A 26,669-nucleotide genomic window follows, 5' to 3' on the forward strand; every position below is an offset into this window, starting at 1 on the left:
CACTTTTAGACAGGACTGATTTATTGTGGCTGAGACAGCTTTGACAGATGGAAGTCATCTGATTCCCCACAATCTAGCACAACAGGAACCCCAAACTGAAAACAGAAAGCCTAGGACCAAGGCATAATGACAGAGAGCTGATATTACAGGACAAATCAAACACAGCAAGGACTCATTTCAGGGGCGTGGGGGTATTCAGAAAGGGGACAGGCAGCCTGACATTCCTCAAGAGTCCCCGAAGGCACTGCTGCATGGTAGAACCGACTAATGGGCCATGTGGACTGTTACGTGTGCCTCTGTCTTGCAGGAAAAACATCACGTATACGAACTATGTGGAAAGGCAGGGAACCAATTTCTCTACCACCAGGCAAGCACTACCAAAAAAAAATTTAAGTAATATTTCAGTGCTGCAAGACAGTCATGTGCACAGAAGATCCCCTTGGGGAAAACAATTCCCAACAAAGTTGGGCCAGAGAAGTGTCGTATTTATAAAGCTGAATCATCACTGTGAATCACTATATAAATTCACCATCACCACCACCACCCCCAAAAGACAGTGGCTACATAGCTTTGGTACAAAGGATCAAGGCCAACTTGCCTACGAGATTTTTAATGGATGACATGTTATTCTATGAACTGCCCCTTTCAACTCAACTCGTGAAGGGGAGCAGTGCAAAAAGACAGACAAAAATCCAACACCAAACAAGGCTTCCCACTAATACCAAGGGACGACCATTTGTGGGAAATCCTGCCGATGCCAAACAAGGCTTCCCACTAATACTCAGTAACGACAGTCTGTGGGAAGTCCTGCCCCTCTCTGTACTTGACAACACATGAGGGAGGCTAGACAATGCGGTCTTCAAGGTCCGGCCAGACGGGATGCTATGGGGTGAAGTTACCTCACCCAATCAATGGGTACCCAGTAAGTGTCCTTGCTCAGCTTCTCTAGGACCGCTCTGAGCTGGCTGCAGATGCCCTGCAGGTCCTCCCTCACGAGCACAGCGTCAATCAGGTGCCCATAGTGCTGATCAATGAAGGCAGCAGAGGCGGCCATCTCTTGCTGCTGTTCATCCTGCAAGGAAAGGGACAGTATGGGGCCTGGGGGAACACGCCCCCATCGGAACCTGCATTTATTTATTGTGTCGGATGGATCCCTGTGTCCTGTAGATAACCTTAACTGTGAGCGTGAGACCAGAGTGTAGTAACAGTGTATCACACAGAAGGAAATCAGTGGGCAGCAGACACAATCACTCACTCACAAAATATCCCCTGAGGACCTCTGAACTGAGAACCATTGTTTCGGGATACCTTATTATATCTGTGTATAAAAGTCAAGTTCATGTTCCTGGCCCCAAATGTTTCCAAAGAGTGTGAAGCTGGATGTGATAGTACACACCAGCAATCCCAGTACTTGGGAGGCTAAGGCAAGGGGATCCAGCCTGGGCTGCAAAGCAAGACCCTGTCTCCAAAAAATAGCGGAGTTCTATTGACTAGTAGCAGAGAACTGATTGTGTGTTTTACACCAGGGCTGGGTTAGGATAGCGAAGGGAGGATGACCTAGGAGAGCCTTGGGACAACTCCGCTAAAATACCCCATATCTCCTAGGGCACTTCGCTTCCTTCCCAACACCTCGCATTAAGATCTACACAAAAACTCTGCTTTCCCCAGTCTGGTGGGGCTTCATGCAGAGTCCCTAGAAATTGGAATTTCAATCGTGTAGCCCAGACTACGAGCCTGGTTTGTGGAGAAAGTGGCAGATCTACCTGAGTGGCTTCACCGATGCCCCTTTCTGTCCCTCTGCAGTCCTCTGTTGCCCTCTCTGTTTCTAGGGACCTGTTTTCACAATGCCATATGGGAAGGTGGGATTCTGGCCTCCCCCATGGAGACCTATTTCCAAAATATGCCCCCCCCCCGTCATCAGTTCCTACTTTTCTGCAGCATCAGTGATTTCAGGGATGAGTGATGAAGGCCCAGACATTTTTTTAAATGCTGGAAACCTAAGAAAATACTGAGCTCATTTCTTCTTATATCTTCCAAGAGGAAAAAACTTAGGTTCCTCAGGGAAGTGTTTTGCAATCCTTTCTTCTCTCTTTCAGGGCTATTCGTATACTGAGAAGCCCTCTGCAGTGTCTCCACACAGCCCCTGGACCTTCAGTCCTGCCTCACCCACTGCTGCAAGCAAGCAAGCAAGCAAGCGCGCACGCACGCATGCACACTCGTAGCACAAAACCAATGAAAACCAAGGTGACAACTCGTGAGGAAAGACACCTAAAGCTGACCTCTGATCTCCCTATTCACACTGGTGTACATGCACACACACACACATCCTGCACAATGACCTGTATATACACACCACATACACATGCAACATTTGGGTTTGACTCAGAAATCCAACAGCTGAGTGTGGTCTGTCACACTCACACAGGATTCCTGACAGTTATGGGTTCCCTGTTAGGAGAGGATGTTGGCATTAGGTCGTAGAGGGTGGTGAGTCCAGGCAAAGACGTCCTTCTTAAATTAGAAGGCATGGTCCCCACCCACCCTGAGCCTTCCAGCTACATGACCATCTTTTCTTAGTCTTGTAAAAGGGATCTTAATGACAGCCTTATGAGGAAAACATGCCCTCTGTCCCTCTTCCTCAGAGGACCCACAGTCAGCTAGGTGCAGTCCCTCCCTTGAAAGGAGACACGATCAACTTGAAACTTACAAGCCGAGCTGCTGTGCCCTCAGAATCTGGAGACACAGGCGGCGTCTTCCTTTTCTCCTGAATTGCAGGTTTTACAAATATAATATAGGGTTTAAACTCAGGGGTCCTCAGGTGTCTTAGTGCCTAAAAAAAAAAAAAAATTCCAGAAGATAATATGCTTTTTGCAACACATACATTCTGGAAGCTCAGTCCTCCTGGGCTTTCATCCTCAAGGGTCCTGGTGGTCAGTCCCGAGACGATGGACTTCTACTGGGCAGACTAGCCGCAGTCTCTGATCCTTTACTTTGACACTGAACTCCCCTGGTCCAGACAGGCTACTTGAGAACAGAGATTCTCTCTTCGCTGCGACTCTCCAACCCAGGCAACCTCCTCGGGCTCTTTCGGATCAGCCCATAGCTGAGCCAAGGGTTCAAGGCTCAGCATGCATAGGTTTTAGTCTCCACCGTCAATCTAACTACACTGTGTGCGACTGGGCTGTTCCACGGGCCACCTTCCGATACTCAAAGCAGCAAAGGTTTGCAGAGTAAAGGAAGTGACGATCTATGGGGTCACTGGGAGCAAGGACAGATTTCTGTTTTCCCACACGCAAACTGTACTGCTAGCAGAGTGCATCTTCTGCACAGGGTAAAGGCCTCCATTTGTCCACACCGAGATTAAATTTCTACACACTATCTACATACACACAAAAATCAATAAAACCATGTTTCAAAAAATATTTCAGAAGCTGGGCATGGTGGTGCACACCTTTAATCCCAGCACTCGGGAGGCAGAGACAAGAGGATCTCTGGGTTCTAGACCAGCCTGGTCTACAAAGGCAGGACGGTCAGTGTTGTATGCAGCTTCTTTGTGTACAGAGAAATAAACCCTGTCTTGAAGAAAAACCCGAAAATCTTGGAGGAGCTGGAGCAATAACTCAGCACTGAAAAGCACTGACTGACCTGCTCTTCCAGGGGACCCAGTTTCAATTTCCAGCACCCACCTGGTGTCTCACAACTGTCTATAACTGCAGTTCCAAGAGATCCAATGTCTTCATCTGGTCTCCTCGGGCACCGTATACACGTAGTGCACAGATACAGCAGCAGGCAAAACACTCACACACATAAAAATAAGATGAGGATTTAAAACAAATCTTTGACATTTGTATTTTGATAGTTTTAAAACGGTTTATTTTTATGTGGATGAATGTTTTGCCTGTGTGTGCCTGGTGCCCTTGGAGGCCCAAAGACAGGTTGGAGTCCCTAGGATTGAAGTTACAGACAGTTTGTGAGCTACCATGTGGCGCCAAGAAGTGAACCTTTGTAAAAGCACACACACTTATACCTGCATGAGTGCAGGTATCCGAAGAGGCCCAAGGAGGTGATGGATCCCCTGGAGCTAGAATTACAGGCAGCTGTGAGGCACCCAGCGTGAAAGCTGGGAACTGAGCTCTGGCCTCCTGCAAGAGCAGTGTGTGTTCTTAGGCGCTGAGCCATCTCTCCAGCCTCTAGGCATTAACTACCAACTCATGGTGAGCGCAAATAAGTGAGTCGTCCCCTTCCGGGCAAGCTGTGCTTTTAGAAATATGTTTCAAGGCGACTCCGGTAAAATAAAGCGCACACTCTATACTATAACATCAAAACTCTGCTCCTGTAGTAGGGGAAAAAAAATCCATATGCTGAGTTCAAAGTGAGGGAGTTTTTCTGAAAGACAAGGTTAAGAAGACGTCCAGATGCCTGCAGAGCCTGCAGATGTCCAGCCGCAGGGAGCCGGGACAGGCTCTGAAGGTCTGTGCAGGTTAGGCTGCTCCCCAACTCTTCCCTCGGGGCCTCTCCTCCACTACATATACTTGTTCCCATTGCAGAGGCAGAAGACTGGCAAGGAAGGAGAGGAGCAACAGCGTGGCCTGGGTATACACACTAACAGTTTTCTGCCCTGTTAAAATTGGCCAAGTAGAGCCAGGGACTTAAACATGTATGTGCGCTCCTGCGTGTGGCTAACGTGCATTTGCCAATGCAATGCCGGCAGAGTCCAGAGAGGGCATCAGATCCCCTGGAACTGGAGTTGCAGGCTGTTATCAGTCACTTCACATGGGTTCTAGGAATTGAACTCAGGTCCTGTGGAAGACCAGCGAGCGTGAGATACCAACCCACTCCCACCCCTTTTCAGACAAGTACTTAGTGTGTAGCCCAGGCTTATCTTAAACTCACCATCATCTTGCCTCAGCCTCCCAAGTTCTGGGACTACAGGCGTGTGCCACCATAGCTATAGTCAGTCTACTGCATGATTTGCTCCATGTAAGGGTTACTGTCCTGGATATCTGAGCTACTCAGAGGGTTCCTGAGCTCCCTCAAATTAATCCTGTACTTGACAGTAGCAGGCCATGTTTGGGGCTAAAAAAGATTTCATCCAATTCTCAAGAAGAGGGTCAAGCACGCCTAACATCAGTGTTCTGAGCTAAACCGTCCTTAGACTGTTCTAAAGAGTTCTATAGAATGGATAGCCACCCTGGGTTACAAGTTCCATAGACTCGCATGCCCAGATGGCCCACGAACTCACTTCTGGTTCTACATCCACCAAGCAAACTTTGTTTTTGGCCATAACAGCCTGAATGGCCTCCAGGCTGGTCCCATAGAGGTTCTCCTTATATTCACCGTGTTCCAGGAACCTAAAACATCATCAAAGGGGAAAGACTTCAGTTTCTGAGCAACCCAAATTTCACACACACACACAGACACAAAAGAAGAAAGAAAGGAAGAAAGGAAGGAAGGAAGGAGAGAAAGAGAGAGAGAGAGAGAGAGAGAGAGAGAGAGAGAGAGAGAGAGAAGGAAGGAAGGAAGGAAAGGAAAGGAAAGGAAAGGAAAGGAAAGGAAAGGAAAGGAAAGGAAAGGAAAAAGGAAGACAGACAGACAAAGCAGACTTTCCAATAAGACATCTCTCCCACTTCTTGCTTCCCCCCCCATCCTTCCAAAAGCCCACCCACGGGGTCAAATACTGATATAAAATCGGATGATCACAGAGACACACGGACCAGAGGGCCCACTGGCTCATGAAGCAACATACTTGTTATGATGCAAGTCAGCCTCGAACACTTGCTTGGAGACAAAGTGATACTCCACCCCTTCCTTCTCATGGCTCTTCCGGGGTCTGGTGGTGTCTTTTAAAGAAAGAAGAATTGCTGGGCCAAGAAGATCAGCAAGCCTGCGCCCCTGCCCCAGAGCTCATCACTGATCTCTGCAAGAACCAGCCACTTCCATTCATCAAGTGTCTTCAAAGTGCACAAGTCTTCCATCCAGGCCAAAGGAGCGCCCCTCCTTTTACAGACAGGATCTCACATAACCCAGACTGGCCTCAAATTCACGATGTAGAGAAGGATGATGTGAGGGGCAATACCGAGCTTTTCCAGAAGACAGAGGAACTGAGAAGACAGTTACCCAGCCTTGAGGATGCCCAGAAGACAGGGGAACTGGGAAGACAGTTATCCAGCCTTGAGGATGTCCAGAAGACAGGGGAACTGGGAAGACAGTTATCCAGCCTTGAGGATACTCTGCTTCTAGGTGGCATCAGGGCAATCCCCCAAAGAGCTGCTAAGGGCCCCTTCCCACATCACTGTCTTCAGACCTTTATCTGCTGATTCGATGTTAAGCATCTTCAGGAGCCCACGAGCCCCCTCATGATCTGCCCAACCTCCAATGCAGCTAGCTCCCTCTCCTGCCTCACTGGCTACACTAATGTTCCCAGTCCTTAGCACAGCTGCCTTGGGTCACACCGTCAACCCTCGGCACAGGCTCCTTCCTCTGTACAGCAAACGCTTCTTCTCTTCTCCGCTCAGAAAACTTCTATTTATACTTCAACATTCAATATAAAAGTCACCACCTCTGGGAAGCCTTGCCTGACTTCACCTTGCTGTGGGTGCCCAGAAACAGGCAGACCTGAATTCTGAATATAGGCTTCGCAGGAACAGAAGTGCGTGTGTGATGAACTCCTGACATCCTCCTGCTTCATCCACCTGAGACTTAAAGGCCGCTTCCGAAAGTCCTCAGAGCTGTGCTTCCAGAGTGGCCTCCACAGACCCACCACCTCCCCTAAGTCTCTTCTACTTTGGACAATGTTCTAGATGATTCTGATGGCTGTGGGCTTGGCTGTTGGACATGGGCTTGGCTGTTGGCCTTGGGATCAGGAAGAACAATGCTGTCTAAGGAAGTCTCTATAGTTATCCCTCCCCAAAACATTCTGGAAAAGATCATTCCTGTCCTACAATATTCCCTCCCCATGGTGACCAGACATCCACACTGCATCCCTCCAGGGCCAGGAGGCCAGAGAATGAGGAAAGGCACTTAGAGAAACAGGACATGGGGGAGCATGGGAAGCGGCCATATAGCCACCCACTTAGCAATGACCTGGGCTCCAAGCCTAGCTCCACCCCCTTCCCCTGTGTGATGCTATGCTAGTTACCTAACCTCCCCGAGCCTTGAGGCTTCTCCTCCTTAGTATGGCATTATATACCTCTTCTCTAGGGTACTGATAGCGAGAAGCCTAGTTCCTACATGTAAGGGCTTAGGACCTGGTTCTCATTCTCTTCTCCTCCTCTAGAACCAGGACCCACACCTACAACCAGGCAACCCACTGCCTTCGGGATTAGAACCACTGACAACACCCAGGAGTGTGCCCAGCCACCTCGCCAATTACCATCCAACTACAGCAATATCTCCCCTCTCAGTGGAATGTTTGGCAGTACCTCCACCTCACCAGCTCTTGGCTTCATGGTAGCCAGTATGCTCTGGACTCACTCCCCTTCCCAGTCAGACACTAGGCAGGTGATGCTGCAGCTGTCACCCGAGAACGAGACTCTTCCCATCATTCCGAGGTCCCCCCATATGTATATAACATATATATGTTATATAACAGGCAATGTCTGGTGGGTGCTCACACCCAAAGTACCAAAAAGGTTGAGATGAGTATGAAGAATTCAGTCCCTGGAAAGCATTCATGGGCATGCGTGCACACATGCACGTACGCACTCACTCATGTGCGCGTGCACACACACACACACAAGCCCTCTTACGTGGAACTGCGACACCAAAGTGCTGGGGGTCCTCGGCCACCACCCTTTGCTTCAGCTCATGCAGTTGGGCTCCCAGAGACCCTGGAACAAAGGGAAGGTTGCCTCAGTCCCTACAGAACTCCTTCCTCACCACGCCTGAGGAAGCCAGCCCACCTGGAAACTCAGGATATCACCTACCAATCAGAACCACCAGGCGGGGCCGCTCCCCAGGCTGCTGTTGGTACCTGGCCACCTCCTCATAGGTCAGCAGCTCCTGAGACTCGGCTCCTGCAGCCACCTTTGCCTCTTGTGAGCCACCCAGCCGCTCCCTGCAGCCTAGCCGGAAGCTTCTCCGAAGACCAGCTTGAGGAGGGAAAAAGGACAAGGTGGCATTGGTTCTGAGATTCCCCAATAAAGGCCTTCTACAGGGAGCCAAGTATGGAGGTAAGGCTGGGCGCCTGGCTGCCCAGCCTCCTGCGCTGGCCACACAGGTGACCCCCACACCCAAAGACTGGAGCTCAAGGTCACTGTTTTCCTTGCTGTGTGACTGACCTTGGATTAATACGTTGCTTCATTTCTCTGAGCCTCAATTTCCTTATCTGTAAAATGGGAACTCTGATGTTCAAAGGCAGTGGATGGGTCTAGATTGGATCCCAGACCAGGGGAAATAAAGGACATTATTGGGATAACTGGTGACATTTTAATAACAGCATATAAGACAATAGAATTGTATGCAGAGGAAATGTCCAAGATTTGATCACTATCCTGAAGTCGGGTCATAGGATGTCCTGTCCATAGAAAATACACACTGAGGGGCTCGGGGGTACAGCGACAGGATGTGTACATTAACTCTCACGTGACAGGCGGCAGCAAAAGAAATGAGAAAGGCTCGGAGAGCTAAAAATCTCTGCCTAGTCCTGTGAGTCTGAAATCACATCTGAACAAACACCGGGAGACATCTGCCCGTCTTCTATGACCTTTGAGGGGACCCTGGGGAAAACAAAACCCCTTCGCTGTGTGTGGTGGTGAGGCCCACACTGAATAAACTCCAATCACAACGATGAAGATAAAAATTAGTGACAGCGTAGGGCTCTGTGTCTCTCTCCAGTTCTGCAGCTGGGCGGGCCCTGGGCCTGAGTGGGCACCGCCTTCTGCTGACTGATTCTTGGCAATGAGATGAGGGTCCCCCAGGCTCAGCAGCTCCTGTCAGGTTCCTGGGGGAGCCTGGGCCTGGGCTTGGAGGGTTTCCAGGGGAGCAACTCACCCACATAGTGCCCTTTGGGGTACCCTTCACAGTCACAGGTCTCTAGAAACCAAACAGAGAGGGGGTAAGACACACTGGATACATCCTCAAACCCACAGGGACCCAGCCCCTAGGTAGTCAGGCAGAGCCCTCCGTGATAGTGATGGGGGAAGGTCTAGAAAAGACCTTTGTGGCTTGGGACCAGCTCTTCTGTTTCCAGCCCTTGGCGGGGATTCTGGGCCAGGAAGCCCCCTCCCCGTCTTTGTGAGCCCAGATGAGACACAGGAATAAGATGGGAGGCCTCACCCCCTGCCCTGCCTTCCTGTTTCTTCTCTTACCTAGCACTGAGGTCACAGTATCATCCTTTAATGCCAGACACATGGGGAGGGGGTCCTAAGGCTTTGAAGCCTGTTCCCAACCCGCGCATCTGGGCAAAGGTACCCAGGTGCGGGGAGGAAAACCAGCGCCCTCAGCCCCAGAGGGGCCCCAGAAAAGGGGCCTCACTGATGTGCACGGGGACAAACACCAGGCCTACCTTCGTCACAAGGCTGATCATCTGCAGTTTGCATAAAAGACAGATGGGACAGCGTTAGTGCAGGGAAGCAGGAAGCCCTGCGGCTGAGAGGCAGCTACAGCCTCGGCAGCCTGAGGAGAACTCCATATGCCCCGTTTCCTTGCTCCAACAAGCCTATGATCTGAACGGTGGTGTGTTATTAAACCCCAGCCCTGCTAATTAGTCTTCTTGTGTGCGGCTCATCAGCAGCCGGAGGAAGTTAGTGTGTGGCCCGGGGAAGCAGCCTCCTGGCCGGCATACTCAGCAGATTCCCCCCCTGCCTGGAAATGCGGCCACTGGCAATGGCTGACGGAGTGACTCCTTCTGAGGTCCCACGGTAGGAACGGAACCCGGTCCCCCCCTTTCCAAGAGTCTAAGGCCTGCTAGGAAAATGCAGGTACCTGAACAGGCCCCCCTCACTCAGTAGGAGCCACCAGCAACAGAGGGTAGATTTGGGGAGAGTCCCTCTTTGTGAGGGACTCTAATCCAAGCCCTCCCCAAAAGACCTCTAAAACCCACGTGGAACCTTATGACTCTCCATGCATCCATTCAGGGAGTGAGGCTGCCATCCCACCCACTTCACAGGGCCACTGTGACCAGAGGCAGGGGAGGGGGAACGGTTCTGCAGTACAGCACCTGCCTTGTGCGGATGAGGCCCTGGGATTGGACCTGCCACAACCAAACAATAATTCTTCAAAATTACAAGGCGGTAGGCAAGCCTGTTTTCAGGGCAAGCTGCACAGAGAATTTCCAACAAATGCCAGCCAACAAGCTAAAGCTGTCTCAACCACAGAGAAGTTCTTAGCATGCTTCCATGGGACGCACTAGACAGCAATTGGTGTCTATCTCAAATTCAGAACTAATGGGATTTTCTGTTTGAACCTCCCAACGCTATCACAGAGGTTGCAAGGACACTTAGCAAGGGTGTGCAACTTCTTGGCTTCTCTGGGCCACACTGTCCTGGACCAAGCAGGGTTATCCAATCAGTGGCCCAGGGCTTGGGGGAGGGTACATGCACTGAAGAGATGCTGAGACAAAATATTATCTAAAAGTTCACACTCAAGAACCACAAAATTGAGTTACAAAAAATAAATAAATAAAGTCACAAAAAAACATAATGGTTTAAGCAATTTTACAATTGGGGTACATTCATAGCTAATCCTACAATGCATACGGTCATGCGTGGACACCCGATTCCCATTCCATATCAGCAAATTTTAATGTTCAAGTTCAAAGTGTTCCTTAGGCAGCTGAAGAGAGCTTGGCACTGTCTTCCAAACAGACACCCACAGAGGCTTGCATACCAGCTTGGCATGGTGTTAACATGTCCCCAGGGATATCCATGGACCCCAATACAGAAGTTCTTCTCTAGGATGGCTGTCCTCCCCTCCCGATGCTTCTCCCCACCTTCTCTTTCCTCTGGAGGTCTGCAGGCTCAGACAGGGCCTCTGATGACCCTCCCTCTAACTCAGTGTCAGTTTCTTCCACCCCTCCCGCACCCCACCTCCGCCACTCTACTCACAGGGGGGCTTTTTGAAGCTCTGGGGGCTTGGCAGGGTGCCTGTCGTTCTCCGGTAGCTCAGCCGCCTGCAGGGACACGGGTGGACGCCATCAGTTGGGTTAGAGAACTAGCTGAAGGGAACTTTCTAGAAACTTGGGGAAACCAAGGCCTGAATTCCACGGCTGGATACACCTGGGCATGCCAAGGACCTCCTACTTCACAGGGAGCTCTGGGTAGGGAAGGGGACACTTTCACAGATCTTAGTCTAGTTTATAATGGGGGAAAATGAGTCTCCCAGACTGTGAAAGGTTTGTCCTTCCCAAAACAGTCACATGAAGGAATGCGAGCTGGTGCCCGGGTCATCATTGCTGGTTATGCTACCTCAGCTGATTCCTGAGGCAGGGAGGTTCTTCTCCACCCCTACCCTGCCTCTCCATCCCCAAGGAAAACGGAAACCAGCAGAACTCTCAGGAAGATCTAGCTATGGGTCAGAAGTGACACTGATATCACATTCCCCACATACACTACTAGAGGGCCTGGTCCTCCCCAGCAGTATCCAAGACAGGTGTCAGGCCATCACCCAGGTCTCCCTTGGGTCAAGCATCATGGCAGGGCTCTTGCAGCATCTAGATTCCATATTTCAGAGGCAAGAGTCTGGGGAGAATGCTGGTCAAGTGCCTGCCCTGCAAGCAGGAGGAACCGAGTTTGAGCCTCAGCATCAACAAAAGAACTGCTGGAGGCTGTGACACACGGTTGTAATACCAGTCCTGGGGAGGCAGGCTCGCTGGCCATCAAGACTAGTCACATCAGCGGGACAGGTTCAGAGACCCTGTCTTAAAAACTAAACTGAGAACAATCAAGGAAGACACTGGGTACTAACCTCTGCCTCCACATATGCACACACGAGGGCACGGGTGCATGCATACACACGTGCAAAAAAATAAAATAAACGAAAATAACAAAGCAGGTAAGGGCTCTCTCCCACCTGTAAGACAGTGAGACCTGCAAACCTTCTGTGTGCATGATCACTATAGCAACCTGCATCAGAGAAAAACTGCAGCCCGCCTTAGGGGGCAGCCACAGGGAAGTCAGACAGTGCTCAGGCACGACCCTTCCTCCGTGAAGCCTTCCCTGCATGCCTGGACAAGGGTTCATGATCCTGGTATAAGATCACAAAGAAAACGTCCCTCACACCTGTCACCCCTACATAAAGTGTGTGTTGGAAGGAGGTCTGGTTTTTCCTCTGCACTGTGAGTTCCTTCAGGGCAGAGCAAGGGTTCACAGCTGAGGTTAAGAAGCCTAACACAACTGCCAGGGATGCTGGCTTGCACTCAAGAGGCTGAAATAGGAAGACTGTCATGAGTTCAAGGTCAGCCTGTACTATAGGGCAAGATCCAGCCTCAAAACAATGCTACTAACACTAACAACAATAGTAACAACAGCAGCAATAATATATGACTAAAAATGACAAAGGGGCTGTAGAGATGGCTCAATGGCTGAGAGCAGTGGCTGCTCTTCCAGAGAACCCAGGTTTGACTCCCAACACCCACATGGCAGCTCACAACAACCTGTAACTCCAGTTCTCCAGGAGATCCAATGCCCTCTTCTGATGTCCACATCCCCAGCCACTACACGCACACGGTGCATACAACATACATGCAGGCACACACATACACATTAAATGATTTTTAAAAGATATACAGCACAAGCCAAACCAATCCTAATAAATACAGCTCACAACCAAGTGACCGTTCCTCGTGAAATATTACATAAGCATTAAGATGATATACAAGGAATATGCAAACACGGGAAATGCTAATGTCAAACTCGCAAGTTAAAAAAGGGAAACTCTGGGTGCAACACACACAGAGAAAGCACAGATGGGAGACAAACTGTGCTCTTTGGACGCACAGGGCTCTGGGTAATTTTCTCTTCCTAGTCCCCCTTCTGAATGTTCATCAATCCACTCTCTGCTAGTTCATGTTATAAGGTATCGTCGGTGCTGTGTGCGTGAGCTCCATATCCGCAAACTCAACCCACTGCAGCTTGAAAACATTTGGGGAAAACCCTTGAGTCTACAGTGGCTGTGTACTTACTCTCTTCTCCTTGTCCCTGCAGAATACAGCGTGCCAACCTGTCACATGGCCCTTACACCTAATAGCTGCCTTAGTTTCTTTATTGCTGTGATAAGAGGCCATGACCAAGACAACTTAGAAAAGAGTTTAATTTGGGGCTCACAGTTCCAGAGGACTGGAGTTTATGACCATCATGATGGGGACCATGGACGCAGGCGGGCATGGTGCTGGAACAGTGCTGAGGGCCCACAACCCACATGCACAAAGCAGAGGAAACTAACTGGCAATGGCAATGATATGGGCTTTGGAAACCTCACAGCCCAGCCCCAGTGACACACCTCCTCCAACAAGACCACACCTCCTAATCCTTCCCAGACAGTTCCACCAGCGGGAACCAAGCATTCAAACATGAGCCTAGGGGGATTGTTCTTATTTAAACCACTACAGTGTAGCATCCGAAATCATCCAGAGAAGAGTCATAGCACCAAGACAATGTGTGTGGGGGGAGGGGGTCATATGCAAATACAATACAATTTTGGACAAGGCCCTTAAGCACCTTTTGATTTTGGTATCCAGAAGGTTCTAGAAGTATATTTAGAGTATAGTAACGGACAACTGTATGCATTAACTCAGTTCAAATGTTCTAGCTGGTCCTGATGTGAGGCCTGAAGGGAGGCTGAAGCAGGCCTGCAAGTTAAGGCTATCCTGAGCTAAAGAATGAGTTCAAGGCCAGCCCGGGCAACTTAATGAGGCCCTGTCTCTAAACAGAAAAGTGAAACAGAAGGCTGGACCTGTAGCTCAAGTAGAGCGCGTGCCTCATCAGTTCCTGGATTTGATTCCCAATAGTGAAAAAGAAAAGCCAATGTCCCTGCATTTATTGAAATCTCCAACAGCCATTTCCACTAGCTATGGGACCAGAACAGACACAGACACAAAGGAAACTGTATTTCTGTCAGCAGGCTCCCCCACGACTGAGGTGACAGAGACTCAGCGGGTTTGGGTTTCAGAGTACCTGGGCCATCAGTCACATGGCGGCAACACCCCAAACCTACCTCTCCTGGAACTGCTTAGACGGGATGAGGCCAGCTCGAAGGTTAGTGTCTCCCACTCTCTTGGCCTGCCACCAGGTGGGGTCGTCTTGGCTCACCACCTCCAGGACCTGCCTCCGCTGGAAGGGCAGGCCTGCCTCCTGGCAGGGGATGGCACGGTCCTCCCGAGGGTCATAGTGGAAGAGGGCACGCATGAACACCTGCAAGGCAAGGGCTGCAGTGAGGGGACCTTTCTATATAAGGGCACAGGCCGCATAATGACAGCGGCCCTTCATAGTTAGACATAGTGGTCTGTAGTGTAGGAAGCTAGTTAGACACCCTGCTTTTGTTTCTTAGGGGTCTTTATCCATTTACAATATTTAAGTCAAGAAATCCATAGGTAATAGGAAAACGCCTGTCTGGGGAATGGCTCAGTGGCACAGTGTGCTTGTCCAGCACCTTGGAGACACTGCTTCCATCCCCAGCAGCACCAACACCAAAACCAAACAAACAGGCTCGGAAAACAGGGGCCAGTGGGTAAAGGCGCTTCACATGCCAACCTGACAAACTGAGTTCCAGTCCCCAGTTCTCTTCACCAGAGAAAAATAACACCTACAAGTTGTTCTCCGGCCTCTGTGTGTGCACTGTGGTATCACACACACATGCACGCACACGCACACACACATGCACGCACACACACACACAATCTTACTTAATTAAAATGAAAACGAAAAAAAAGAAAATATATAGACAGGTCCCACATCTGACTTTTTCTTTCTAACCAAAATGTTTCCCTGTGGCCCTGATCCGCCACGCTTAGAGCCTCAGCCACACTAAGTAACAACTAACCCTGGAGACACGAAACAAACACACACACAATGTGCAACCATTGTTACTTTTACTACGACCTGCTCTTGATGAAGTCAGGCGCCATCTATGCAAGGAAGGACCCAGGGGTTCTCAGAGGAAGGAACCCAGACGTCAGCAAAACCTACTTGGTCGACTCCCAAGTCTGTAACGGGCACCCACAGCCTCGACAGTCCCACCTTCCTTGTCTGCCATGTATTTGGCCAAATCTCCTCCCTGGGAAAGGCGGGATAGGACACAGAGCAGCCTCCCACCTCTTTGCTCCCTCGTCACCCAGTGCTATGAATTTATGGCAAGTACTCTAGTTCTAGACTGCACGGTCACATTATTACAGCAGCAAAGAGAAAAGAAAGAGATCAGGGTCATCTTCAGACGTGCCTGCGTGAGATTCCCTCATGCGACCAAAACAAAAGATTAAAGTAGACAGCAGTAAGAACCTTCTGGGCCTCTGAGGTAGAGACAGACACCCTCACCCAAATACAGACACGATAGTGCAGGGAGAGGCTGTCCAGACAGAGCAGTAGGTCACAAAGAAAGATTTAAGAGGACAGGGCTAAGGGACAGGGTACCACATTCTTCTCCTGTATCAAGTCCACAGTGTGACCCCACACTGGGGTCAATGTCATTTATGCCCTGGGAGTTAATTCAAGAGCACTAGGAAGAAACAGCCACGGCAAGGTCCTTCAGTGGCTGCAAAACAAGAGGCCAGGGGAGACATCACCTGTCCCCAATCACCTGCCCTTCATCAATAATGTCTTGGCACCTCTGCTGGGCCAGAAGCTGTCCTGAGCCTTCCTTCAAACATTCAGCACAGAGTGGAAAGGCTGGTTGGCCTGCTCCTTCACCACCTGATGAAAACTCATCTTTTTTTTTTTCTCCTTTCTGTCTCACGTCCAAGAACTTCAAGTCCAAATTCATCATGAAATCAAATCAATACCCTCTGCCATCCTCAATACTCTCCCACCTGGGCTTCCAAACAGTCTCATTCTGCACCTCCCTGCCTCTGACCTTCACCCATTCCAAGTCCTCCAGGGCAGCGGTTCTCAACCTGTGGGTCTCGACCCTGTGGGGATTGTATATCAGAGATTTACAATTCATAACAGTAACAAAACTACAGTTAGGAAGTAGCAACAAAGTAATTTAATGGTGGGGGGGTCACCGCACGTAAGGAACTGTATTAAAGGGGTGCAGCTTTAGGAAGGTTGAGAACCACTGCCCAGAGAGCTTGGGCTGTCCAGAGAGCTTTCGGAGACACCCTTGTGATCAGAGTGCCCTTAACATCTCACCAAGGCAGGCGAGATGGCTCAGCAGGTAAAGGCACTTGCCACCAAACCTGATGACCTGAGTTCAAGCCCCCAAACCCACATTGTAAAAGGAGCAAACTGACCCCTGCTAGTTCTCATCTGATTTCCGTGCTGAGAGGCACTGGCCCCACAGACCCGAGAAGCAGGTCTTCTTCCCACGGTGGGGCTGTCTCCTGGGCTCTGGGCTGGGCTCCCATCCCCAGGGTTGTACCACTGTAGTGCACGCCAGCTGACTTCAGGGTACACCTGCACCCCTTTGCCTGAGGACTTACATCCTGCAGTTGCTGAGTTTGCTCCTCTCTAATCTAGCAGTTGGCAGCTACAAAGAACAAAGCCCCAGTGCCTGCTGGGAGTTATGTACACATCTCCCCAGTTCTTGGCCGGGGAGAACAGCAGCATGTTCTGATCCCCAAAGCCCTTTGGGATTAAGCTTCAGGAACCCTCAGTGGGTGGTGACTTCTGGGTAGCAAATTCTCCAGTAGGACTGCCTGCCCTTCCCCTCAGCTCCCTACCCATATAGCCTGGGTCACTTCCCACCAAATAAGCTGTGTGCCTTCAAACCCTTCAGCCAGGGTCTGCTTACAGGAGCACCCAAACTAGGCAGGAATTGTGCCGAGTCCTTCACAGCTGAACCCATATCCCCAGCAATGCTCCTCCCACCTGCCCCCTTAAGCCCTCCCACACTGCCCTTTCTCTCAGACTCCTCCAGGCCTTTGTCTAACAGATGCCTTGATCTGACCCTTCTCTCTGAAATTCTAAACATCTTTACCTCCCTCCAACCCCAGCACCCAACCCGAAATGCCTCCTGAGATACCTCTTGCGCTACAGACTCTTCCAGAACCACTTGCCACACAGCAGTGAACCATTTGTTCGACAATCCCCCTTCCACAGTAAAAACCCTCCAGCAGAGAGGTCAGGAGCAAAGGTAGGCCCGGCGAACAACCAAGCTAACAGCAGCAACTTCACTGATCCGGAATTCAGTTCCTAAGCACCTTCTCTCCGTGGCCCAGATTTTCTACTCAATTACAGTAAGCTTGTCTTTTGTTAGCACACCATGCAAAATCCTGTTTCCAAACAGCAGGGTGCAATGAGTCACCTAGGCTGGAGTCCTTGGCTGGAGAGAGGTTATGGGGCCAGATGCACAAGATGTTCAGAGTACAGCGACCAAAGCCTGGCAAGGTTCAGACACCCACCCTGCCTCAGCGGAGCAAGCCCCAGGGAGCCCACCTCCCATACCTTGCTCTCTTTGAAGCGGTCTTCCTCCTGGGTGGCAGGGATGATCTTGAGGGTGATGGATCCCTGGGACTGGGCCTAAAGGGAGAGGGAACAGAGGTCGATGGTTTTCTAGACCCGATGCTCAGTGAGTTCCGGTCCCACTTCCTAAGTGAGTGTTCAGAATGAAAGACAGACTGACAGCTTCCATTCCTCTGACCGGGTGGGATTTGCTATTAAGAATCAAGTGTCTGCCTAGGCAGTTAATGTGGACTGCCCGGGATAGAGCACGTAAGGAAACGAAAACGCTCCCTTTACATGGGACACAGAGACTGGAGATTTTCATTAGGACTCAAGGTCCCCAAAGCGCCAGATCTCGGGGGTCCCATGACCTCCCCTTCTTGGGTTATTTTAAATTCTATTTATTTTTTATGTATGTGAGTGTTTTATCTACATGTATGTCTATACACCATTTGCATGTCTGGTGCCTGTGGAGGCCAGAAGAGGGCATCAGATCCCCTGGCACTGGGTTTATAGATGGTTATCAGCCGCCATTTCGGTGTTGGGAATTGATCCTGGGTCCTCTGGAAGAGCAGTCAGTGCTCTTAATCACTAAGCCGTCTCTCCAGCCTCTCGTGGGCTATTTTAATAACCCACTTCAGTCAAATCATCCTAGGTCCTGCCTGATTAGTACTTCCTTCCTTGGTTCCACTCCTCCGCAGGGCTCCCATCTCAGGCCGTTCCCACCTTTCTAGGCAGTTTCCTTCCCTTCAGAGGCCTGCACCTCAGTGTCAGAGTCCGAGAGGAAGAACAGGATAGCCCCAGAACAGATGACAACACTGTTTTCATCCCCCCGAATCTTCTCACTTGATACCCTTCTTCCATGCTAATAATAACAGGCAGGAGTTGAAAAACCTCTCTGTTCCCATGTTAGCGCAAAGGAGGCTGGAAGCTAGTTAGACTAGGATAAACCCGAGACTTGAAAGGTCCTCAGAAAACAGAGCTGGGGTGAAGAGGAAGACCAAGCCGAAGAGAAGAGCTGAGAGAGAGGCAGATCAACTGGAAACCATTCGGTCTGCCCCATCCTCACACAAACAGGGAAGCAGAGGCAGGGGCTGTCCTGGCTGGGAAGCCCCCATGCTGGGTCTCTGAAGAACCCCCCCCTCCCCCCAGCCATGCTACACGGACCAGAATCTGACTGATCTCGTCTGGACGCTTGTGCAGGACAGCGATCCCGTTCACCTCCCGGAGCTCGTCACCGACATGCACCAGACCTAGGAGACACAGGGATGGAGGTTGGCTCGGCACTAAAACAGTGGCCCTGATGCTGGGCTTCATGCCTCTGAGCACTAGGGGAGTTACTGCAGGGCAGATTCAGGTCTAAAGCTGGAGAAGAGAGACACGTACTCAGTATCAAATTCAAACCCTCCTCTGGGGAGGTGTCCGAGTACAAGGCACATTTGGGAGCCAGGCACATACAACAGCCCTACAAAGCCACACTGCTAAGAAGTGACAGAGCTACCAAGCATGCATAGGCACTTCAGCACAGAAAGCTGTATTTAGGGGGTAGTGGCACACACCCTTAATCCCGGCACTTGGGACACAGAGGCAGGAGGATCCCTATGAGTCTGAGGCCAGCCTGGTCTACAAAACAAGTTCCAAGACAGACAGGGCTACACACAGAGAAACCCTGTCAAAAGAAAGGAAGGGAGGGAGGGAGGGAGGGAGGGAGGGAGGGAGGGAGGGAGGGAGGGAGGGAGGGGGGGAGGGAGGGGGGAGGGAGGGCGGGCTGGAGGGAGGGAGGGAGGGAAAGAAAGAGGAGGAGGAGGAGGAAGGGAGGAAGGAAGGAAGAGAAAAGAAAAGAAAAGAAAAGGAATGAAGGAAGAAAAGAAGGAAGGAAGGAAGCTGTTTTTCTTCTGCCACAGCTCTGCTTAGATAGAGACAGAGAGTGTGTGTGTTTAGGTGTACAGGTGTGGACACTTGTGCACACAGGCATGTAGAGTTCAGAGGACAGCGTTATCTTCCCTCAGGCACCACCCACCGTGTTCTCTGACACAGGGGCGTTCACTGGGACCTGGGACCACAGATTCAACGCTTTCCTAGAACCGGGCTTACAAGTGTACAAGACTACGTTCGGGTTTTTACACGGGTGCTGGGGATCAAACTCAGGGCTTCATGCTTGGGTGGCAAGCACTTTACCAACTAAGCCATCTCCGCAGCCACTAGCTCTGCTTTCTTAAAAGTATTATTAACTCTTCACTCTTCTGGACTGCAGACTCTGGGGATATCTATCTTAAGTCTTAATGAGAAAACTTAAAGGCACCAGAACTTATCGATGTATGTATTTATCTACTTACCTACCTATCGTTTATCTGTGTGTCTATTTATATAGGTATGTAAGTATGTATGTATGTATCTATCTATCTACCTATCCATCTATCTTGAGATGCAGGTGGCCTAGGCTGACTTCAAACTCACTCTGTAACAGAGAACTACTTTGAACTTCCGATCCTTCTACCTCTACCTACTGCATGCTGGGATTACTGGTGTGCATCGCTGTGCCTGTTTTTATGCAGATGGAACCCGCGGCTTCATGCTTTCTGGACAAGCTTACTACCAACTTAGCTCTTCACTCAATCTAGCTTCATTTACTTATTTATTTACTTTAACGGTTTTTTTTTTTTTTAATGTAGCCCAGGCTGATCTTGATCTCTTGTATGCAAGGAATCATCCCTTCTGAACCTCCCAAGCAGCTGAGGTTACAGGTACAAGCGCCACCACACGCAGAACATAGCCACCACTTTAATGACAACTCTCCTGACACGTAATTTAGCCTCTCTGTGGCTCTGAGTGGGCACTAGGCCAGCAGCAGCCGCCACCATTAGGAGTGCAGATTTCTGAATCAGGACCTCTGTGTTACCAATATGCTCTGGGGTTGTGCTTGTCTCACCAATCAGTTTTCCAGACCTGGAAGGTAACATCCCCCTACACTGAGAGGCCTGCCTACCAGATTTCCCATGCACTGATAACTGTCAACCTGTTTACCACCCAAACTAATCTGGGTCACGAACACATTCCTGTCCACTGCAGTGTCACAGGTGGTGAGGTTACTGGAGGTGGCGAGGACCATCCCCACCCCAGCGAAAAATCTCCAACTAAGCCCATCTCCAAACTTCATTGTTTTAATCTCTGCCTACACCAAGTGCCCGAGCCGTCTCCTGATCACCCATGAGAACTCCAAGCCTCTTAGGCATCAATTAAATTCCTATTGACCTTGGGACCTTGAGAATTCCATCCACAATCCCCAAAGCGAAACACACCCCGCAGAGGTTACCCTAGAGGTGGAGATAGAGAGCCACCACCTCAGCCAGGCTGGCATCTCCTCACTCCACAAGGTCCACTCACCGCTCCGATCCGCCGCGCCCCCTCGCATGATCCTGGCCACCACGACGGCCCCTGAGTGCTCATCTCTCCGGATAGTGGCACCCTGAATGAGAGACAAGAACAGGCAGGCTCCAGCAAGGCAACTTCAGCTGGCACTGCTTCCTTCATTCCTCCTCTTGCTAGGCCACGAAAGTGGACCATGGGGACCTTCCCAAGGCTGCGAACACCACGAGACCAGGAGAAAAGAATGAGGAAAACGCCACACTTTGCAGCTTACAAAGCACAGTGATCATTCTGCACAAAGAACTGGGCCTTTTGAGTTGGGTGTGGCGGCACACAGGCCTGCAATCCAAACACTCCCGAGGTGGACGTGGAGAATAAAGAGTTCAAGGTCATCCTCAGCTACACAATGAGTTTGAAGCCAGCCCGAGCTATTTGAGACTCTACCTCAAAAAGAATAATAATTAAATAGAGCCAGAGAGATGGCTCAGCTAGTAAAGGTATCTCCCATCATGCCTGTCTCAATCGCCAGCAGAAAGAGAACCAACTCCTACAAGTTGCCCTCTCATCTCTATACTTGTGCTGTGGCGCACGTGCAAACACACACACACACACATCTACACATGCACAAAACAAATAAATGCAATTTGAACTGTTATATAAATAAATAAGACACGAAGGACTGGGTATCAGGGAAGCTAAGAATCTTCAAAGTCACCCTCGTAGAAAGGGGAGCTTTTGATGATGCCAACACCAGTGTTTTCTCTGTCTCATCACAGCCCTTGTCACTCGCAAAGACATTTAATAACAAGGACAGCATGTGCTAGCAAATTCTCAACCTGCCTCAAGCCAATCTCGGTGTTCCTGAGCCTTCTGCTGTTGCCAACAGGAACCAATTATGCCCCTGCCAGAGCATCAGGACCAGGATGATTTCTGGGATAAAAAAGGCACTAATGAGCTCCTAATTTCCTGTACCAGGTAAGTAGGCCCATGTCAGAACAGAGATGGGGTGTGTGGAAGCTGAGCCCAGATAGCCAGCTCAGCCATTAACTAGAAATCATGTGGCCTCGGCCAAGAAGTCCCTGCGTTCTCTGAGCCTGCTTCCTCTAGAATGGGGGAGAGCATTTAACTCGGAGGGTTGTGGAGGGGATCCCATAAGGAAACGCATGAGACAGGTAAACAGTAAGTGTCCAATAAATGTCTGCCATGTGTTACTGACTTTCCACGCAAACACTGCACGTTTGTTAGCACAGCGTTCGTGTCGTCATGAGAAGCACAGACAATGAGTTCTGCTGACTACAGAGCTGTCCATTACACCTCCCGAGGCCATTGTTCCCTGACCTGTAAAGTCCCCACCACTGCACAGCACATTGTCCTCACTGAACCTCCTCCACCCCCAGCTCTGAGAGTGCACAGGAAGGATACCGGAACCTGTGCCATGGCACAGGTGAGGAAGCAGAGGCAACGGGGACATCTTCATCTGCTGGGAGACATGGCTCACCCGTCAGAGGTAAGCTGGGGAAAACTGGAACCAGATAACGCCAGTTCTGGGGTTCTCTGAGGCAAGTACTAAGCTCTCTGGGCACCCACCAGCTCCTTTCATCTGATAAACAAACTCGACTCTTTGCCCAGTTCATCACTGCTGAAAGCAGGGGCAAAACCAGCATTTATCTGCCAGCCTCCAGGAGAATGTGGCTGTGCCCACACTACCTAGTTGTACAGAGCTGGGTCAGCAGACTGTCTATAAAGGACGGAGCACACATATTAGGGCTTCGAGGGGGGGCTGGGGTTCCACTGTCATTACTCAACTTCTCATGACAAATGAGTAAGCATGATCTTGCTTTAAAAAAAAAAAAAAAAAAACAGGCAGTAAAATTAAGCTGTAGGCTACATTTGGACCTTGGACCGAGTTTGTGAACTCCTATTTCTCAGCAAAGCGACCACAGTCACCCTACACAGCCCTTCAGGGCGTGCACTGCAAAAAACGGCTTAGCCAAAATTGAGAGGTACTGCATCCACTCAGGAAAAGGAGTGTCCTGCACACAAAGATGCTGCAGAGGAGAGCGGTCACCCTGGCAACATGGATGCCATTCACTGTGAATTCCGGACGGTGCCTTCCTGGCTGTCTAGGCCGGGGTGAGCTGCAGAGGAATGGGGTGGGGTGGGGGGCCTGTACATACCAGGGGCTCCTTGTTTTTCACCAAGCGAACAATCTTCACCGACTCCTCCTCAAATTCCTCGTCGATATTATCGGGCAGAGGGGGCAGAACAGGATCAAAGTTCTTCTGGGCAACTGTGTCGTGTACCATGAGCACAGCCTGCCAGGAAAGCCAGGGAAAAGGGCTGGCACTATGCCCTCACAAGGTTGGGGGGGTCCTGACTGGGCAGGGGTGGAAAGGGGGCTGAGATCTTCTGCCCAAGAAACGTCTCCCTCCTCAGGACATCACTTAGGATCACCTCACAGAGAAGCCTCCCCCTCTCCATCTCAGGACCCAGCAGTCCCTCCACCCCCACGTCCCAGGGGACCCATCTGCGTGGGCGTGCAGGGACTGCGGCATAACTACCCTGAGGTGGGGGGTGGACAGCAGCTGCAGCAGCTCCTTCTCGTCACTGTGCACGGAGGCGGCCTGCAACTCCTCCATCACCTGTAAGAGACGGATGCCCCGGCGGGAGTCTGCTGGAATCCCTGGGGGGAAAGCCCTCTTTCCTGGGCCTCAGTCACAAGGATCCTCTCAGAAATGACTGCGGCACCCAGAAACATGTCAGATCTGCCACTCTAGGACGGGTGGAGGATGTGGGGGCATCATGGGCAGAGCGTAAACCTGCTAGCCGCTGTTGCTTTCTGTGGATTTTCTCAACAAACCAGACACCATGAGCACTTAAATTTTGCTCTTTACGGATGAGAATCTTGAGGCCCGGAGAGATTACAAGTCTTGCCCAGGATCACAGAGCTCAATGTGGCACAGCCAGGATTTAAACCCAGCCTCATCCAGCCAGACAGTCTGTGCCCTTGATACTAGACTATCCCAAGGACAAGAAAACTGGGGCCGAGAGGCCGGGTGACTTGTGTAAGGTCACACAGTGGCAAAGTTGGCAATGCAGAGCCGAGGATGTAACCCACTCCAAATGATCACACCGTGTCTGTCACAGACTACACGGTCCTCCACAGGGCTATCTTCTGGCCTGAGGCTCTCTGGGAAACAGAACAGCTAACTAGCTGGATATCAGGTGATCTATGTAGGATCCAGTTTGCATTAACAACCCACATAGCTAAACCGAAAACCACAAGAACTAAGGTCCCTGAGTCAAGATACTACCAGAGCTAGTCAGCAGAGGCACACACAGTTAAGTCCCTTGAATTCAAGACTTTATGGCAGCCTCCCAAAGCCCAGACACGAGACACTATCTGACCTACTAATATCACCAGGAACAGGTGGGGAGCACTGACAGGATCCAAGGCTCTCATTTTACAGCTGAAGGAACAGGCTTGCTCCAGAACACACGGTCAGCAGGAATCGGCATGTCTCCTGGCTCAGGCTACGGCTAAAAAGGCCCTCCTTGATGCCAGAAGGCTCAGGGAGGAACAGAGCTACAGCTCAGCCATACAAAACTTGCTTAGCATGTACAAAGATCTAGGTTTGTCCCCCAGGAACACACGTATGTATACACACACACACACACACACACACGGGAGGGGGCAAGATAAAGGAGGTGGAGAAGGGGGGAAAGGAAGTGACCCCTCCCTCTTCATCCTCAGGCTCCCAGCCTCTGATGTCTCCAGCTAAGCAGTGATTACAAGGCGAGCAAGAACATTTTCTGGGTCTGGAGTGTTGCCTCACCTTAAACCAAAACATGAAAGTCTGGACTTACATCCTCCGCGAGGGCCATGGCACTGTGCAGGACAGGGGTAGGGCTCTGCCTCTCGTAATAGCGGAGTTTCTCGTGAATCTGCAAAGATACACACCGCACCCAGGGTTGGGGTGACACCTAGGGCCACAAACAGGGTCCCCTCCGTAGCAGTGTATACGGAAAGCCATGTCTAGTGAGTTCAAAACCTTCACAGTGCAGGGAAATGGCTGGAGTGACCCAGAGAAGAGCCCCCCTGGGCCGGGGACGGGAAAGGAGGCCGAGCAGGCTCTTACCTTCATCAGATAGCTGAGGCTCTTCTCACTGAAGACGTCCCTCAAGAAGCCCATCTCCTCCCTGTGGTTGGAGTCAGGCCTGAGCTGAGAGGTCAGAAGTGCCAGGGTCTCATGCAAACCTGAGGAAGAGGCGAGGAAAACAAGACCCACAAACAGTGGGACTTCCTGTCCTTGAGAGCTCTCTCAACAACACCCTCATCCTGCCTTGACAGCAGCCTTCTCCCTGCAGGCTCAGGTCTGCAGGGTAGGCAGGCAGCAGTTTCCAGAGGTGACACCACAGGACTGGTCCCCCTTTTTTTGTGTGTATTGTTCTTTCTCGTTTCCCCCAGTCCTGCGAGGCCTGGCACATGCAACCAAGGTGGAGGACACTCACCCGAGTCTTCGGACAGCACTGGCATGCCTGTGCCTGGCAGGTCCCCAGCTGTCCCTGCAGTTTGTGGGGCGGGGTAGGAGTCACTCAGCAATGAACACACATAACCTGAATCTGCTTATGACCTGTGTGAGGACAGAAGAGACGAGAAGAAAGCGGTCACTTCTTTGGGGGGTGGGCGGGCAGAGAGCAAGGTTTGTTGAGTGCCCCCAATATGCCAAACATATTTTCTGACTATGCATAAAACCTTGAAGATGAACACCAATGCTTCCCATGTTACAGAAGAAGAAACAGAGGCTGGGGGTCCTTAAGTAACTTTTGATCCAGAATAGGTACTCAGATCCCTTCTTCCAGGCTGACCTTGGTAGTGCCGAGAGCCCCTGCCTGCCTTGTGCAGGGTGTTCTTGCCCACAGCTCTGCCTTCTCTATTGCTACCTTCAAAGAGTGTTTGCTCAAGTTCCCTGCAGCAACATCCCTTTTCAATAAGTACCTGGTTAAGGCCTACAAGAACCCCCGTTCCCCAACCCTCCTCCAGAACCCAATCCATAGGGGCCTCCAGTATGAAGGCAGAGAGGAAATGAAGGGAGAGTGGAGTTTCCGCTGTACCGGAAGCAAGTACCCTATCTCAAGAGGCCCACTCCCCAGGTGCTCTGCAGCACGTGGACCTCAAAAAAGTCCTCCTTCAGAGAGGGACAAGGACTCATGATTCATTCATTCGGCAGACGCAGAGCCAGCACGCTGCGCAGAGCACCAGTCAACATCGAAAGCCAGAAGAATGGTACCCAGTCCCCGGCCCCCGGCCCCCGCCCCCACGCCGGGCTCATCCCTCGGCGGCCTCCAGCTGCGCCCCCGACCCCCCTCCCGACTCCAGAAGCTTTCGGAAAGAATCTGGGGGACAAATCGCGAGTGCATCTAGCCTGGAGAGGAGAAACCCCAGGGGGAACTGGGCGGGTGGTATCAAGGGATGCGGAGCGGCGCGGGAAGAAGCCGGACGCACGGGATGCGCGAGCGCCGAGCAGCGAAGGGGACCGCGGGCCGGGAACTGAGCCCCCCGCTGGGGAGGGTGGGCCGCGAGGCTGTCGCGCACTCGAGGGGCGGGTCCCCGGGCCACATCCCGCTGCGCACCCGGTCCCTTGTGTGCCTAGCGCCGCTTCTTACCTCGCCGCGCCGGGATCTAGGCTCGGTGACCCGGAGCCGCGCGGGAGCCGCCAGCCTCGGCCGCCACTGGCTCCGCCTCCGCCGGCCCCTCCCTGCCGCGGCGCG

The 26,669-nt window shown here is 51.1% G+C and overlaps 1 protein-coding gene across 1 annotated transcript; it reads right to left on the bottom strand.

Annotated features, from left to right (window-relative positions):
* Mpp3 (MAGUK p55 scaffold protein 3) lies at positions 1-26,669 on the bottom strand. Its single transcript, XM_057774476.1, has 19 exons — positions 26,565-26,669; positions 25,410-25,531; positions 25,037-25,155; positions 24,765-24,842; positions 23,459-23,539; positions 23,075-23,212; positions 20,916-20,997; positions 18,699-18,784; positions 17,535-17,609; positions 14,152-14,348; positions 11,046-11,110; positions 9,506-9,526; positions 8,992-9,033; positions 7,926-8,090; positions 7,749-7,829; positions 5,747-5,840; positions 5,243-5,351; positions 2,708-2,830; positions 1-1,072 (listed from the first exon to the last, which is right to left on the bottom strand). The coding sequence occupies exons 2-19, from the start codon at positions 25,432-25,434 to the stop codon at positions 896-898; spliced, it is 1,758 nt and encodes a 585-aa protein (XP_057630459.1). The 5' UTR covers positions 25,435-25,531; positions 26,565-26,669; the 3' UTR covers positions 1-895.

Source organism: Chionomys nivalis, chromosome 7, assembly GCF_950005125.1.
Source record: "Chionomys nivalis chromosome 7, mChiNiv1.1, whole genome shotgun sequence".
Classification (NCBI taxonomy): Eukaryota; Metazoa; Chordata; class Mammalia; order Rodentia; family Cricetidae; genus Chionomys; species Chionomys nivalis.

Bases quoted from the DNA above. Each gene is read 5' to 3' on its own strand.
- Mpp3 (XM_057774476.1), bottom strand. From the start codon at position 25,434: ATGCCAGTGCTGTCCGAAGACTCGG. The intron at 17,610-18,698 runs GTCCGTGTAGCA...CTCTCCCTTTAG, and splicing joins ACGAGATCAGTCAGATTCTG to GCCCAGTCCCAGGGATCCAT. The intron at 9,527-11,045 runs GTGAGTAGAGTG...TGCAAACTGCAG, and splicing joins GAGCTTCAAAAAGCCCCCCT to ATGATCAGCCTTGTGACGAA.